This window comes from Anopheles coluzzii, chromosome 3, assembly GCF_943734685.1.
Source record: "Anopheles coluzzii chromosome 3, AcolN3, whole genome shotgun sequence".
In the NCBI taxonomy this organism is placed as follows: Eukaryota; Metazoa; Arthropoda; class Insecta; order Diptera; family Culicidae; genus Anopheles; species Anopheles coluzzii.
In genome coordinates this window covers 64,128,787-64,145,186 of record NC_064671.1, presented here as the reverse complement: position 1 = coordinate 64,145,186, position 16,400 = coordinate 64,128,787, and the positions used below count along the sequence as shown (strand labels likewise).

General features: G+C 47.4%; 1 protein-coding gene across 1 annotated transcript; it reads right to left on the bottom strand.

Annotated features, from left to right (window-relative positions):
- Positions 1-1,187: 1,187 nt before the first annotated feature.
- Positions 1,188-14,561, bottom strand: LOC120956683 (membrane-associated guanylate kinase, WW and PDZ domain-containing protein 1). Its single transcript, XM_040378353.2, has 4 exons — positions 14,211-14,561; positions 9,325-11,775; positions 4,449-7,242; positions 1,188-4,375 (listed from the first exon to the last, which is right to left on the bottom strand). The coding sequence occupies exons 2-4, from the start codon at positions 9,858-9,860 to the stop codon at positions 3,758-3,760; spliced, it is 3,948 nt and encodes a 1,315-aa protein (XP_040234287.2). The 5' UTR covers positions 9,861-11,775; positions 14,211-14,561; the 3' UTR covers positions 1,188-3,757.
- Between the last annotated feature and the right edge of the window lie 1,839 nt (positions 14,562-16,400).

Sequence of the window (16,400 nt, the reverse complement as noted above, 5' to 3'; positions counted from 1 at the left end):
TGCGGGTTGAAGCGTTACAAAACCCAGGTGACAAGTCTTGCTAAGAACCTGAATAAGGCATATCATTACAGTTTTCTACTTTCGTTGGACTTTTTATAATTTATTTTACGATGGAAACTACAGTCTTCCCGCGAGTTACGCGTATAATGTTACTCGGATTTTCGTGTAAGTCAAATATCACGTTTTGAAGCCGAAATACACTTGAATAAAAACGATTTTTGATTGAATAGTTATTTTATAAAATTTATAACTTGTTTAACCTTCGTTTCTATGACCAAAAATACACCCTCATCTTTATGACCACCTACCCGGGTAAGTAATACATTTTATAAGGGAATTTGTATTTTTATTGGTCAAAAAATGTCTTATTCAATTTATTCTATGCAGCTATAATAACAATATTTCTTTTTATTTTATAAATTTATGAAGTATGGTTTTTAGTAACATAAATTGAATGCATAGCAATTAGTTCAACTGACACTAATACACCGCCATTTCTTCCCGACGGTCGGTGCAATCATTTCAAACTATGTGACTTTAGAAGAATATTAAGAGCTAGAAAACTTTTGGAATAGATTCTATAAATATAACTACATGCATTGCTATACATATCATTACAAAGTTAGCGACTAATCGAAACCAAAATCCTTTATTGTATGTGTTACCTACCCGGGTAGGTGGTTATAGAAGTAAGGTGTAAAAGTTGATTTTATTTTTTAAATCACTTTTCCAAAAATTTAAAAATTCCGAATTTTTTGCCACTTTTGTAAAACATGTTGCTCTAGGCATTCTAATTTTTTTGGATCGATTCGATAATCCTATAAAAAGTTATCATAAAAAGAATAAGTAAAACATACCCGGGAAGGTGGTTATAGAAATGAAGGTTAATTCAATTCGTGTTGAAAATTCGGTTTTTACTGTTTTTGAGAGATTTAAAACTTTTGTAAAAATTGTCATTTTTTTCATTTAATACTGATACTGATTTGACATATGAACTGTCAAAAATAAAAATTCGTGTAGCTAGAATTTGCGTAACTCGTGTCGCGTAACTCGGGGAAAGACAGTATTATATAATATATAATATATATTACTGAACGATAGAGTAAGGTGGTCCCTTTCAACAGACAGAACTACAATAATTACGAAATAATTTTCCCATGTTAGATAATTTAACAATTTCTTTGGTGTCAGATTCAACTACATTGCTTTATTTATTGTTTCTTTAAAGAGCATCTTCGTGTAACATGTGTACGAGGGAGGGGGGATTTTTACATTATATTTACTGTTTTCTACTTAAAATCTGCAATTTAAATAAATTCTACAATAACGGCGCCCTGTCCTGGGGATCGCCTGGCGCTTTAAAGGGGGAAAAGCAACATTTTGTTACCCCAACTTTTACCCATATAACTTTTGCCCCAAATGTAACTTGCGGTTAACACTGGCATCCCTTCTTTAAGTGTTTATGCAGCTGCTTCTGCTGCTGCTACTGCTGCTGTGTAAAATTACCACCGTCCACCGTCTTACAAAAACGGACAACTTAACTACGCGTAATAATAGTACGACATAAATTGCTAACAAAAACAACATTGCTTTCATCCACATTCGAAACATATCACGCGTACGCCTTTCTTTAATGTTTCGTTTGTAACTGTTAACTTTGCTGCAGTCGGTACAATATAGCGGCTATAAAAGAGCCGCTTTGGTGGTTACATAAGTACTAATTTTTTTCCAAAACAGGGACAATTTCACTACGCCACTATATAACATAAACAACTATAAAAATTCACTACAACTAGAGTTTGGGGGCACGGGAACGTAACGTTCGGCCGTACAATAATACAAAAAGAAAAAGTTGGGAGGCACTTGATTTGATTTTGACATCCACTGCTAAGGGGTTTTGTGTTCTCTCTCTCTCTCTATCTATATCTAACTCTCAGTTTTCAGTTAGTGATGTTTCCTTTCTTTCGAGCTTTTGTTTGGCTAAGTGTAGCTATATCCTTACTATGTACATCGAACTGTGGTGGGGTATTAAGGCTCTGAGCAAGTGGTGAAACAAAAACCACCTAAAATTATTTATAATTAAGAACAAAAAAAAAATAAACCCGGTTTATTCCATTATGTTTTCTGCTATTGCTTCTGTAGCAACACTAAAAATGCCGTCGAGGTGGTGCGGAAGGATATAGTTTCCTCCATAGATAGCATAGCAGCGATATATAATGATAAAGAGTAAGCTACTGTTAAACGTTAGTATGTACACCTAACACCTAGAGCTTATGCAACAACTATCCACTAAATTAAGATTTCTTTGAGACACAGTTAAGGTACACACACCCAGAGAGTTGGTCGGTTCTAAAATCTGACTATACAAAATGTCTAAATATACTTGCTTTTCCTTTTCGATATGAGCTGTTCGCCTAGCTACTCACTAGAGCGCGTATGGGTAGATATGAACCTGTTTAATATAGTTTGTTGGTTTGCTTGTTTGTTTGTAACATTTAAATACGAGCCCAAAAAAAAGCCAGCAAGATTATATCATCACGGCATTAATAAATGCAACCGCGTGCGCCACATCTAATATCGGTCTATCGGTTGAAATAGTTTTAAAAACTGTTGCCTATAAAAAAGAGCGTTTCCTTTCGATAAAATGTACACTTCTCTAAAGGTGTTATTCATACCAAAACTGCCATGCATTCACAAAACTTCATTCTAACAGATGTGTACATGGGATGTTTGTATATTGAGCTCACAACAGGTTCTGATTCATTGGTTTTTTTTTATATGTTGTTAACAATCGCGTTTTTTTGTTATAAAATGGTGTAAGGCAAGATTTTTTCACAGGATGGATTTTTGTTTTGTCTTCATTTCTAGCTGAGTTACTATATATCATATAACGTTCCCGTCCAGTCTCTTGTCATTCGAGGAGTTTTGTCCTATGTCCTAACGGTTAAGTGAGCTGTTTCCAAAATGAGGTGCTGTGCCTAGGTTGTTGTATGTTTAACAGCTGTCATGTTGAGGGGGGAAAACAAATGAAATAACTGCATCACGAACCTATAAACTCGGTACTATCCAGCGTGACTTAATACATTCAAAGCTGGAAGACAGCAACATGGGGAAACAAAACGAAGTAGGCTTTCTGCACACGATAGCCAGCAAAAAAAACGAGGTTAATAATAATTACTTCACTTTCACGATCACTTCAACCTAACTGTAACGCACTAATAAGATTTGGGGCACACTATGACACACGTACTTCACCACATTGCAGCATACAGGCATGTTCCCAACTTACAAAATCGACATGCTTTCTCATTCTACCCAATAGATCAGTAAACATCTGAGAGAGCGAGTAAGCATGTTGATTTTGTCGCTTGGGTTTAGCGCAATTGGGTATAGTGCAAAAACGATCGCTTCGATGAGATAATTTGGAAACAATTTCCCACACAATGGGGGTAACAATGGGAGCAGCACCACATGCAATGCACGTGGTACGCGTGTTGCTTAATCACCACCTCCCACAACTACGTCTTGCTGCCTTCCAGTAAAATATTTTGGGCCGTCCGACCCCGTTTCTGCAGCGCAGTAAATGCTTTCCCATCTCCTCGCCCTTAAGCGGCGCACAACAATTGATACTTAATCGGTAGCAACTTTGGTTAATAGTTTGTCCGGATGACCGTTTTTACCCCTCATCCGGCGCGGGTTCCGGCTGGTTAAGCGTCCGATGCCGCTCGGCCAGCTGCTGCTGCAGCCGTACCCTCAATCAGGAAATGATCGCCGGATACCGGTTAATCGTTGGTCCATTGCTACCGCTCGCCGTGGTGCTGTTGCTGCTCACGTACAGGTCCGTGTTGGAGCTAAGCATGGGCCCACCGCCACCGGCCGCGCCACCGCCGCCCCCATTCATCCCTCCGCCGTTCGGCAGGGAGGTGGGAACGCTCGGCTGTATGAGCGACCCGATCGCCGGATGCATGATACCGTCTCGCGGGCTATCGATCGTCAGCTTCACCTGCAGGCCCGACTCCTTGATCAGGTTCACCACGTCACTGTGGCTCATGCCGGTAATGTCGATAGAGTTGACGGCAATGATCCGGTCGCCAATCTTCAGCTCACCGCACCGTTCGGCCGGACTGCCGGGGATCAGATCGCCAATCGACGACCCCAGGAACTGGCCCGAGGAGGAGATTATCACGAACCCGAAGCCTTCGTTTTCCTTCCTCGTCACGAGCACATTGTACGGGTAGCGAGGGTTGGGCGGAAGGGGCGGTGGCGGTGGGGCCATCGGTTTCGACAGTTGCCGTCTTCGCAGTATCATCGTCACCTGGCCTCGCAGACCGGCTTCGCCCATCAGCTGCACCACACGATGATGGGAAGCATTTTCCTGCAAAACAAGACCAAAAATGTAACGGAAATGTAATTTTACGCTTGAAGCCTCAACGAACGGACAAACTTACCACATTCACACCGTTGATGTTCAGTATCTCATCCCCGGTAGCGATGCGCGTGTCCTTGTCGGCTGCTCCGCCCGGCACAATGTGCCCGACCGTCACCTGCGAGCCTTCCTCGGTGCCGCCGACGATGCGAAACCCGAACCCGAGCGCTTGCCGCTCAAGCGTCACCTCCGTCAGCGTGTACTCGTCGAGCCCGTGGCCACCGTACCCGTTGTTGCTGCTGCCGGCCGGACCACCGTAGATGCCGTGATGTGCAGGCAGCTGATGCTGCGAAGGTGAATGTTGCTGCTGCTGCTGTCCCATTTTCCACCCATTATTGCCGGGCGGGCCGTGCATCGGGCCACCTGGATTCCCATAAAATTGCTGTTGCTGCTGCTGGGTATCATACAGAGCCATTCCATTGCCTCCATTGGGCGATTGCTGCATCGGATGGTGCATTGGAACGCCTCCACCGCCTTGCTGCGGAAGGTGATGCGGAAGGTACAGATTATCGTACTGAGGGACCGCACCCCCGATCGGCGGTCCCGACGGATTGCCCGGTTGCTGCATGGAGCGTTTCCGATCCATCAGGTAATCGTTCAACCGTTTGCCAATGTTGTCACTCATCTGGGGCGGTAGGCTGTAGGTGCCGTGCGGGGATGCGTTCATCGGATGCATCTGCTGGGAGGAAAACTGGCGATTCATCAAATGCTGTTGTTGCTGGAGGTGATGTTGCTGCTGCTGCTGCTGCTGTCGGTAGTCTTGGCAATCGTAGCAGAAGCAATTGTCATGATGATACGTTGCCTGACCAAGCGGTGGCACCGGTGGCGGTGGAACAAGGGGCGGTGAGTAGAGCTGATTGTATCCGCCACCTCCTCCCGGTGGTCCACCCATGCTGTTGGGCGGATGAAAACCGCCCGGCGTCTGGTACGGATGGCCAGCAGCGCCTCCAACCCCCTGTCCATGGTTATTGTGGTGATGGTAGATGGCCATATCGCTCGTGCTGTTGTTGCTCGACCCACCGATCGTTAGCTCACCCAACCGGTCGGCCAGATTCGAGTGCTTCATCAAACCCGGATGATGAACCTGCCCGAACTGATCCTCCCCGTGGAGCAAATGATGATGATGCGGCAGATGATGATGATGATGATGGTACAGCCCGATATCGTTCGCAATCGAATCGTTATCGTGCGAGCTGCTGTTCGATTTCATGTTCAGCTCCAGCTTCGAATCGGTCACGCTCTTGCCCCCGCCCGCCCCGTCCAGCTCGATCTCTTCCGCGTTCAGCTCCGCCAATGGTAGCGAGGGAGTTTTCGCACGGGCGCGCGTATCGACGAGCGGCGTTTTTGGGCGCGTCGGCAACACTTCCTTCGTCTGCGTGCTGTACAGATCGGCGGTGGGCGTTTTGCTGCGAAACAGATTGCCCGGACCGTCCTTCTTCAGCAGCCCGCCGTTGCCGCCGAACTTGGCCATTTCGATGCTTTTGCGCAGCTTGTTCGTGAGCTTGCTGCTGGCGGGGAGCGAAGCGGTGGAAATGGGACCAGCGCCAGCACCACCGGACGCCATCAGCGCACCCGGGCCTCGCTGCACCTTCAGCGTGGTTTCGATGTTCTTCGGGCAGTCCTTCAGCACCTGCACCACCTCGTTGTGGCTCATGTCCTTCACCGGGATCGAGTTGATGCTGAGCAGCACGTCGCCTTCCTGAAGGTTTTTGCAGCACTGCCGGTCGAGGATCTTCTTCACCCGCTGTCCGTACGAGCTGTCCGTGATGGTGAAGCCGAACCCGTTGTCGCTCTTCACGATGTTGATGTGCAGCACCTCCGGCACAACCAGCTCGTACGCTTGCTGCTGCTGCTGCTGCTGTTTGCCCTTGTTGTAGTGCTGCTGATACGAAAGCGTATCGTTGAAGTAAACGTCCCCACCGTTCGAGGTGATCGTGGGCCCGTTACCAGCCGACGCTTGCAGCTTGGCGAGCGGATTCTTATGCGCCACCCCATCGGATGCACCACTGGGATGGTCCACCAGGAAGCCACCGTTTTCCAGAAACTTCAGCTCGCCGTCCGCTATCATCGCGCCCCCGTTCTGCACCAACCCGTCTACCGCGATCGTCGTCACGACCTCCGTGTTCGGGTCGTTCGGATCGAACGGCAGCGGGTAGCCGCGGCACACGTCCAAATGCACCTCCTCGCCGGGCAGTATCGACTGGAAGACGTTCACCATCTCGTGGTGCGTGAAGCCCAGCACGCAGATGTCGTTCACGTACACCAGCACGTCCCCCATCTTGAGCTGCCCGTCCATCCAGGCCGGCCCGTTCGGCACGATCGACTTGATCTGCAGAAACTCCTCCACATTGTCGTCACCGCCGACGATCGTGAAGCCGAGACCGCGGATCGATTTCACCAGCGTCGTCATCAATCGCTCCCCACGCAGCTGCCCCGGGTTCTTGGTGAAATGATTCACGCGGCCCGGGCCACCGCCCGCGCTGCCAGCACCGTTTGCTCCCAGCTGTCCGCTACCGCCGGTATCGTGCGGGCCGCTACCGCCCGGCCCTCCGCCGTTACCACCATCGTGGTGCAGCATGGTGGAGGAGCTTCCTCCGCCTCCGGCTCCCCCGCGTTCTTGCATACGCTTCGCCTGCAGTACCGGATTTTCGTACTGCGTCTTGCGGTTGACGTGATCGATGTAGTACGTGCCGTAATGGGGATCGCAGATCTTCTCCCACCCGTACGGCAGCTCGTCGTCCTGGCAGTCTTCGAGCGATTTTTTCTGAAACTTCGACAGCCGCGGATCCAACCAGTGCGACGTGCCGGTGTTGTGACTGCAAAGGAACACAATGAGGGGGTAAAATATGGGTAAGAATGATAAACAACAAATAACAGTTTTTTTTATAGAAAAGCTACAAATTTGTACAAGTTTATGTTCAACAAAAAACGACAAAAACAAAGACTGAATTCGTTAAATTTCGTGCCGCAATTGTAGAAACAATGTCGTTTTGCGATAAGCATGAGTCAGCTTCTTTGTGCGTCATCCTCAGGTCTTTGTTCGAACTTTTGACATGGAATGTCGCAGACGGTTATTCAAATGCGACGAGTTTCCGGATTTCCAAGCACAAAGAATGTAGAATGCAAATCATTTTTATTTTTGCGATTAAAGTATTTGCGGGAAAAATGTAATTTCTAAAAAAAAATGAATATGTATGATTTTAATTTTTGTTTACTACAAGATCAATACAAATATCGATTATAGAAACCGATTATTTAAAGCATATTATAAAGGAATAATTTGCTTAGGGTAGTGATCGGCCGGTCTCGTGATACAGTCTAGAGATGGGATCTCCGGATCGCAACAACGGTTCCGTTCCGGTTTCGGCAGGGTTGAATACTCGATTCTGACTCTAGAAAAATCGAATCAATGGCCCCGCCGGAATCGTTTGGAATCGTTCGAAACCGTGCGGAATCGTAGTCGACCGATATTAATTAATGTAAGAAGACATTTACTGTATCTTTTACTTTCTCCATCCAGTTAAAGTTGGAATAAGAAGTCATTCTGTTATACCCCTAATTATTTAACATTTCAGTACTTACATCATAATTAGTACAAGTAGTCCCCGATATACGCGGACCTTTATTCAATATCAAATCAAATAATTTAGTTAGTGACTATAACTTCTCATTAAATACAACATTACACGAACATTTGCTATATTTTGACTCAAAACAACGTGATTCGACTTCGGAAATTTGAGATACGTGGTTTCTCTCGACCCCCATTAATTGCGTATCTCGAGAACAGCCTGTACTAATTTCAATCGCAATCTCAATCGCAATCTCAATCGCAATCGTAATCGCAATCGCAATTAGAATCCCAATGCCAATCCCAATCCCAATCAGAATCCCAATCGAATCTCAATCTAATCGCAATCCGAATCCGAATCCCAATCAGAATCCCAATCGAATCGCAAACGAATCCAAACCCCAATCAATTCGCAAACGAATCCCAATCCCAATCGAATTGCGATCAAATCCCAATCGCAAAGGATTCTTTTAGGGATTCAAATCCTACAAACGGGATCCGATCCGATCGAATCTATCTAGAGATTGAATCTTCGAATCTACCGAATCCTGAAACTCACAACACTAGTCCGGAGTCGTTCGGAATCGTTCGGAGTCGTTCGGAATCGTTCGGAGTCGTTCGGAGTTGCCCGGAGTTGTTTGGAGGCGGAGTCATTCGGAGTCGTCTAGAGTCGATCGGATACTACCGGAATCGAAGTTGATCGGAGTATACCTGAGCCGTCCGGTGCAATGTGCTTGTGATTAGGCATTTCATTTCGTAGTTTTTTTTATTCACTTTGTATACAGTCTAGTCATGGGCGGGTCGACCCGAACCTATCGGGTCGGAGCCATCCGTAAGCGACCCGGAATTGTTCGGGTCGACCCGAAAGGTACAAGTAGGTTCAGTGGGTGCAACGACTCCGGTAGGTGCGAGAAAGCATAAGCGACTCCGACTCCTACCGTGGCCCGACCCGACCCGAACTCGTTGCACCAACAGGTCGGAGTCGCTTATGCTTTCTCGCACCTACTGATCTTTCGGGTCGACCCGAACTCATTGCACCATAGGATTTGATTCCGACTCCGACCTAGCGCACCCGCTGCACCCACGGGTCGGAATCGATTCCGGCTGGCTCGCACCCGACTCCGGGTCGGGTCGTGAAATGAATCGTATGACCCAACCCTAATACAGTCCTTTGTCTCGCCTCTGGCGACTCCGAGCGACCCTGGCCGATTCCGGACGACCCCGAACGTCTCCCAACGACTCCGGACAGCTCTGAATGACTTCGATTCCAAAGAACTCCGGCCGACAATACAAAAACATACACGCAAGATTAATTGCTCATACTTACTCGATAAAGTACACTTCGCCACTGTCCGTGAAAGCCTTCTCCCACTTTGGCGGCAGCGGTCCCAGCCCGTCCTCATCGTCCAAATGATGATGATGGTGATGGGACGAGAGGTCCGTTTTTTGGTCATAGAAGCTACCCGTTTCGCTGTCCCCGGTGGCTATCGAAATGCTGCCATCATTACTTTGCTGCTGCTGCTGCTGCATCTGAAGATGATGATGGTGATGATGATTGTTGTGTTGGTGGTGTTGGTGCTGTGATGGATGGGGCGGTGGCATACTGTTGCTGCCGTTGTTTCCCGTGCCACCGTTTGCTGGTGGTGGCAGTGGCGGCAACCCGCCGTTCGGTGGCCCTCCCCCATTGTTGTTGCTCTGGCGTCTCTCGAGGGAATTGACATTTCCCGCAGCACTGTTACCATGGTTATCGTTACCAACGCCCCCTGACAGGGCATGCTCCGCAGGGCCGGCGGAGGAGTCCGATTTCACACCCATGCTGTTGCTGCTGCTGTTGTTGCTGGTGCCTCCCGCCGATTGACTCATGTTTATGCTTCACTTCCGGACAGCGAGGGGGCGGCAATCCGAGACACACAATGCACTTTGCTGTGTGCGGCGGCGGCGGCTGCGCTGTTACGAAGCGATTGCACCATACGGGGCGCGGCAAAGGCAGCAAAGGGTCGCCTGTTGCAAAGTAATTACCGACCCCGTAATTCAAGGACGGTGGCGTGGTGCGTTGTTGCACGGAGGACAGAGAAACCAAACAAAACAGACAAAACAATCACAGTTCACGTGTAGAAGATTAAAATAATCCTATGCACAGGCGCATAACGCACACAGACACTGGTCTCACTGGAAAAGCCAACGTTTCCCTCCAACGATTGTGGTGGCAAGAGGGAAAGGGTCAAAATACTTTTTTGCACGACAAATTATTGCAGAAGTAGAACACGAACTCCGATTTACACACATCCACATGCCATCGAATGCGACACACCACTCTGTGTGTCTGACCAGCGTAGAGGAAGCCGGAGCCACGACACGATCGATTTGGCCTTTTTTTTTGTTTGTATGGTTGGTTCACGGGTGACCGACGCAAGCGATGGCCAAAAATATACACTTTCACCAGCGTGCGCGCGCGAGATTGCTTGCGCACAGCAGCAGAGAAGAGGAGCGCACGAGCGCGCGCAACCAACACGAATCGACACAGCTCCAGGGCCCTCTTGGACCGGCGGCGGACGGTTGGCTTTTCTCGAAACAAAAAAGCGACGATTTTTCTTCACCGCTCCTTCCTTAGTCACCTTGATTGACGCGATGGATCGAGAGCGCGATCGAGTTTGCTGCTTTTAATGCCTCCGGAGGTCATCACACTGCCACCGACAGGCACCTGTCACATACGCGCATTGGCCATCCGGCCCAATAAACCGAGCAGAGGACACACACACACACACACTGTTCTCACTTTTCACTGCGCTCACGCGGAGAAGAATGCGGTTTTATGCATTGCACGTGGCCTCAACGGGATGCATCGTGCGCAAAAATAACAAGAGGAGCTGCTGCTGCTGCTGCCAGCAAATGCTAATGCAGGTTCGTTGGGACGACGCAGCGAAATACCCGCAAAATACCGGTTGATGACGTGTTGCGGCTGTGTTGTGCCAGCGCGAATTCCTTTCCCTCTACGGTGATCGAAGCAGGCGGTGGTATATCATCATCGTCGTCGCCGTCGTCTTCGTTGCCCCGTTTCTGTGTTTTCTCTCTAATACACACCGCAGGGTGTAAAGGTAACTGGCGATGAGGTTTGGGTCGTATTATGAATCACCATCACCGCTGTGGATTTGTTTCACCTTCGCTCTACTTCTTCTCGGTTGCGTTTGCTACAAGGAATTTAATACATGCCCTCACACACACGCACACTGACCTGGGCGGGGGGGAGGGGAGGAGGAGCTAGATAGTGTGCAGTAATGCTACACTACGCCGCACTGAAGCAATAGGGCTACCGAGCAACCGAAATTCGAATGGAATGTTGCCCTTTTTTTCTTACTCTTTTCTTCACCGTCGCACTCTTCTCTCTGTCACACTAAAGCCTTACCCCAAAAAGGGTGCATGGCGGGAGTAAGAACTACACCAACTGAGGTTCAGCGCACGATTGTGCTCTGGCTGCTGTTTTGCAATTTGCGTTTTCCGTCACCCGTTTGGGCCGCTCACACACACACACGTTCACACGCACACTTACTACTACAAACACACTGGGGCACTGTTGTCGTTCCACAAAGCTGCTACAGCTGGGAATATGTTGAGCATAAAGATGGGTGGTGGGCGGTGGTAGACAGAACGTAGCATTTGCATTAGCTGCCGTTTTGTTTTGACGCTTGTGAGAAGCGTGCGTGGTAGAACACCTTCGTTTGAACCTTCAGCCCGGAAATGTCACAACTAAAAACCGCTCGGCAAAGACTTTGCACCGTTCCTGTAAATAAGGGAGAGGAAAAAAAGAGATGAAATGAGATTAAATTGTAAATTGTTATGCATAATATAAATAATACATAAACTGAGAGCATTTTTTTGCTGAGAAAAAACCAGTAATTGATACTCCTTATACGATAGGACGTGAAATTAAAAACTAATAGCAGCTACTCCTACTCTAGTTATAATTTCTACCCATATTCTGTCCTCTTCCGCTCCTCGCTAGCGACGCTCTGAAGTGTCTCAAAAATGCTCAAAATTTAAATGACCCGCATTGGAGCATCCGAAGGGAACATGAAGACATGGACACGACACGAAAGACTGATACCGTTTAAATGGAACCGTTTCTCCTTCGTTCGGCCACCATCGTCCACCTGTTGGACCCCCATCACCCGCCAGTACCGACTCCACCATGTGTCATCAGCATAAAAATCGGTCACAGATAGGGTCACCGAGGAGAAAGATGGACAGCTGGAAGAAGGAAGGAATGAAAAAGGGAAGGAATATGGTGGTGGCTCTTTAACTTTCTTTTCATTCATCCTGCAGAAAAAGGGGACAAAAAGACATCATCCTCATGCAAAGATGAGGAGGACCACACCGTGCCGCAGCAGTGCTATCTTTAGCGAAAATCAACATCACGTATGTGAAGCGTTTTTTGTGGTTGGTCCACGGCGACATGCTCGCGCGGAATCATCACTTCCCTCCACATAAAACACGCACACATACATACACACACGCTATGTAGCTGTACGTGCAGCGAGTGTGACCGAGCGAGACGGCAAGCAAGCGAAACAGCATCGGCCAACGAACCGAGGGGTGGAGAGTGTGAGGAATGGGGCGCAAGTGGCGAAAGTTGCATAATAAACATGTCATTATTTCTATCATTTATCTCCTCTCGCTCGCTCCCGTTTACCGCAAGCACAATACACCAGCAAGGCAGGCGTTGAAGCTCGGCCAGTACCGTTGGTGGTGATGGTGGTGATGGTGGTGGATTTTCTCATGTTCTCTCCCTCGTCGCACACACACCTGCCACTTACGATCGCACATGGGAGGAAGAGCAGCAGCATCGCTATGCTACCTACCATTCCCCTTTGCTGCAAACAGGTTAATGATGCTCCAAAGGGATAGCAGCATAAGCAGGAGAGAGAGAGCGATAGAGAGAAAGAAGAGGAGAGAGAGGAGGAGGAGAGAGAGAAAGAGAGGAACCTACTAAACCGTAAACTTTTGTTTTCTTTGCTTGATTCCCTCGTTTCCCCGTTTCCCCCTTTCGCTGGCTCGTTTTGTACACACAACGCTGACGGACTGCTGCTGCGTGTGTTTTTTCCCATCGATCTAGCCACCCGGCACAACTACACAGCCAGCATTGCAACGGGCGCATAATTATGTATACCACACATTAATGAAAGTCGTTTGGGTCGTCGTCGTTCGTCTTGCGTTTTTTTTTATCCAGCACCACCGTTTTCTTTTCTTCTTCAGTTCCCATCGCCGTTTTTCTGCTTCTTCGGGAATTCTGAACGGTAGGGAATTGTGCTTGTTCTTGACAGCAGAGCAAAAGAAATTAAGCTGCCCCACTACACAACCACGGGGTGCAACGGTTGTTCATCTTAATTTTTGCTCCTTCCTACACCCAATCCTCCCGAGATTCGAGAGTTCTCTTAAGACAGTATCGCCGACCGGTCGGGAGCACTTGAGCACAATGATCGATGGGAGAACACTTCTGCACGTCTGTGTGTGTCTCGAATGGCGTTTTGTGTCCACCGTGGGGTTCAAACGATCAATAAAAGCTCCGACCGAAGGATGGCTACTTGATGGGAATGCCAATTTTATGCAACACGGGAACAGAATGGGAAGCGGCAGGGAGGGATATATGTTTTTGTATGCATTCCACCGAATCACCCCCCCCCCCCCACCCCCCACAGAAGCGCACGACAAGTGAATGTGTTTGGGGCCCGAAAAGCCCCTTACGCCGCGGCGGCGACCATTGAGCGGCCGTTTATTTTCCTTCTCCCTCTTTCCACTGTCAACTTGTGAGTGTGTGTTGGTGTGCGTGACACGCAGGGCAGGACAAGTGGGTGCGCGCGTGTGTGTGTGTGTGTGCGTATTATGCATGTGTGTACGACACACTCCGGATCTGATGGAATTCCATTCATCGCCCCTTTCGGTTTTTTCGACGCAAGGCTGTCACAATTTTATACATTCCTTCAGTTGTGCGGTTGCTTGCTGGCAATGTAGCTTCCATATTCCTACCACAATAACACAACGACGGCACTTTAAAACACTTTCAACAAGAGTTTTGAACACACAAACACACAGCACGGCACACTTGGGGCAGGGTGCAGAGCAAGGAAAGTTGCTTCTCTCCAGGCATCATCGCCGCACCGCAAATAGATCGGGAGTTCACCACAAATACACACCGCACCACTCCTTCCCCGGTCATACCTTCATCTGTATCGTTGCGTACTATCACCAGGTAGTCGATTGCCGCACACAAACTGCACCGAACGGAACGTTTTCAAAGGAAAAACAGCGTCAAAAGGTTGAGCTGCACCTCGTCGTCAGCCTCCATTTTCAAACAAAACGTCTTCTTCTTGTTGTTCGCGGGCGTGTGTGTGTGTGTGCGTTAGAGCGGGTGTCACTTTTCACCCCGAGTCGAAACGTCAGGTTGGTTCAGCGCTGCGGTGCAAAATGTCTAATGACAGTGTAACGGATTTTGTGTGCGTGATTGTGGATTTAATGGAGTGCAAAGCACAATTGTTAAACAAACTGTAGGTATTTTCCTCCGCCTCGTATCCTGCCACTTATGAATTTTAAAAAGACAAACTTTGGCCGTAATTTTCCAACTTCCAATGTTCCGTGGCGAAGCGTTTGTTTGACCGTTATTTTGACATTGCTTTCCGGTGAAAATTCTACAACGGTCGTACAGTTTCATAATGCTTATAGAATGGCGGTTGAAAGCGTTATGTTTCGAACCGATATTTGGTACGTTACTTGTAAATTTAGCTCGATTACAGAGCATTTATATAATTTGGAGGCTACAAGTACACGACGAGAGGGTTTCACGGCCGCGAAAGTCGTGTAAAAGGCAGCTGCCAAAATGTCGTACTTTCCCAAATAGCCAGCTCGTACTGTATAACCGATTTAGGGCTGTTTAACGAAAAATCGTTCCGATGTCGTACTTTGTAGCTGATTAAGAGATTGTTGTGGGCAGCCGTGCCGACCCCTGGACTTGTAGTGGCAGTTGCGCTGCCACCGGTCAACAACAGAGATAGACGGTACTTTGCGGAACTATGGAGCTTTTTAACAGGCACATGGTACTTTTAGGAACTTTGCGGCTGATTAGCACTATGTGTAGGGTTCATGATGGAACTTGAAGGCTTGTTAAGAAAGGGTACTGAACTTGGATGAACTTTAAGCTTTTTAATGCATGACATCGGTACAAGGTGGCTCTTGTCAAAGTGTCAAAGATGGACGCCGGCAATAATCTCATTGCTGCAGCACAAGTTAGATTCGTTAATTGAAGAATGAATATTGAGTGAAGTGATTGTGATTTTACTTGTGTAAATTTTTGTGTAATTCATCAATACAAAGGATTTAAAAATATACATATGTGTTTAAACGAAACAAATCTTGTTGTTTATTTCATCGATGACGCTTGCTTGAAAATAAAACACAAAGAAAAATAATCCCTGGCATCGTGGCATAAGGAAGCTGCTTAGGCGCTGTTTGAAAGACCTACATAGAACTTTGATGCTGTTTATGCTACTGCAAAAGGCGAATTAGAGCAGCGATCTTTAGCTTGCCAAAATGAGCTGCTTAAGCAATTCTGGCTATTTGGGTTGTGGCTGATTAAGAGTTAAGAAGTAATAAAAACTGGAAAGATAAAGATCCCCGCCATGACACTCGAACTACTACTGATGGAAAGCACTATATCCAACAAAATACCTGGGAACCAAACGATACAGACCCCCACCATGTCACTTGTACCAGTACTGCTGGAAAGGACCCAAATAGCCAGCTCGAACTCTATAGCTGATTTGGGGCACACATCGCAACACATTGCAAGAAAAGGACAGCAATATAATGATGAGTTGTGATATGCCATCTATTGGTTTGCTCAATGAAGCTGTGGAGCTTTCGTTTTTTTATGGATATTTGATTTTCCAGTCGTTAAAGCTGAATCTCTGGCGCTTGGGTTCTGTACAAATGGAACAGAGTTGTTAAACAATCGTATCGTTCTAGTTCTAGCGATGCATAACTTCAATGCAAAATCATACAACAGTACAGAGGGAATGAGAAAGCTCTCCAAGCGAGAGAAGCTTCCCTGGTTGGATATTCCACCAACAGATCAGCCTTTTGCTATTTTTAGAATGCATGAGTCGTTTGCCGTCTGCTAAACGAAATCTTTCTATATTCCGTTTAGGTAGAGAACTTGAGTCGTTTAGAAGCCGTTTAGTGGTCGTTTAGTGGATTTGTGGCACTTGGGTTGGGCAGCAAGTAAGATTTGAATAATGGTCTATGGTGTGATACCCATGTATCTGACCACACGACCACATTCATATAAATTTTTGCTTGGGAAGTTAGAGGGCTATAAGGTTATGATTAGATGGAGCTTGTGGAAACACATTGCAA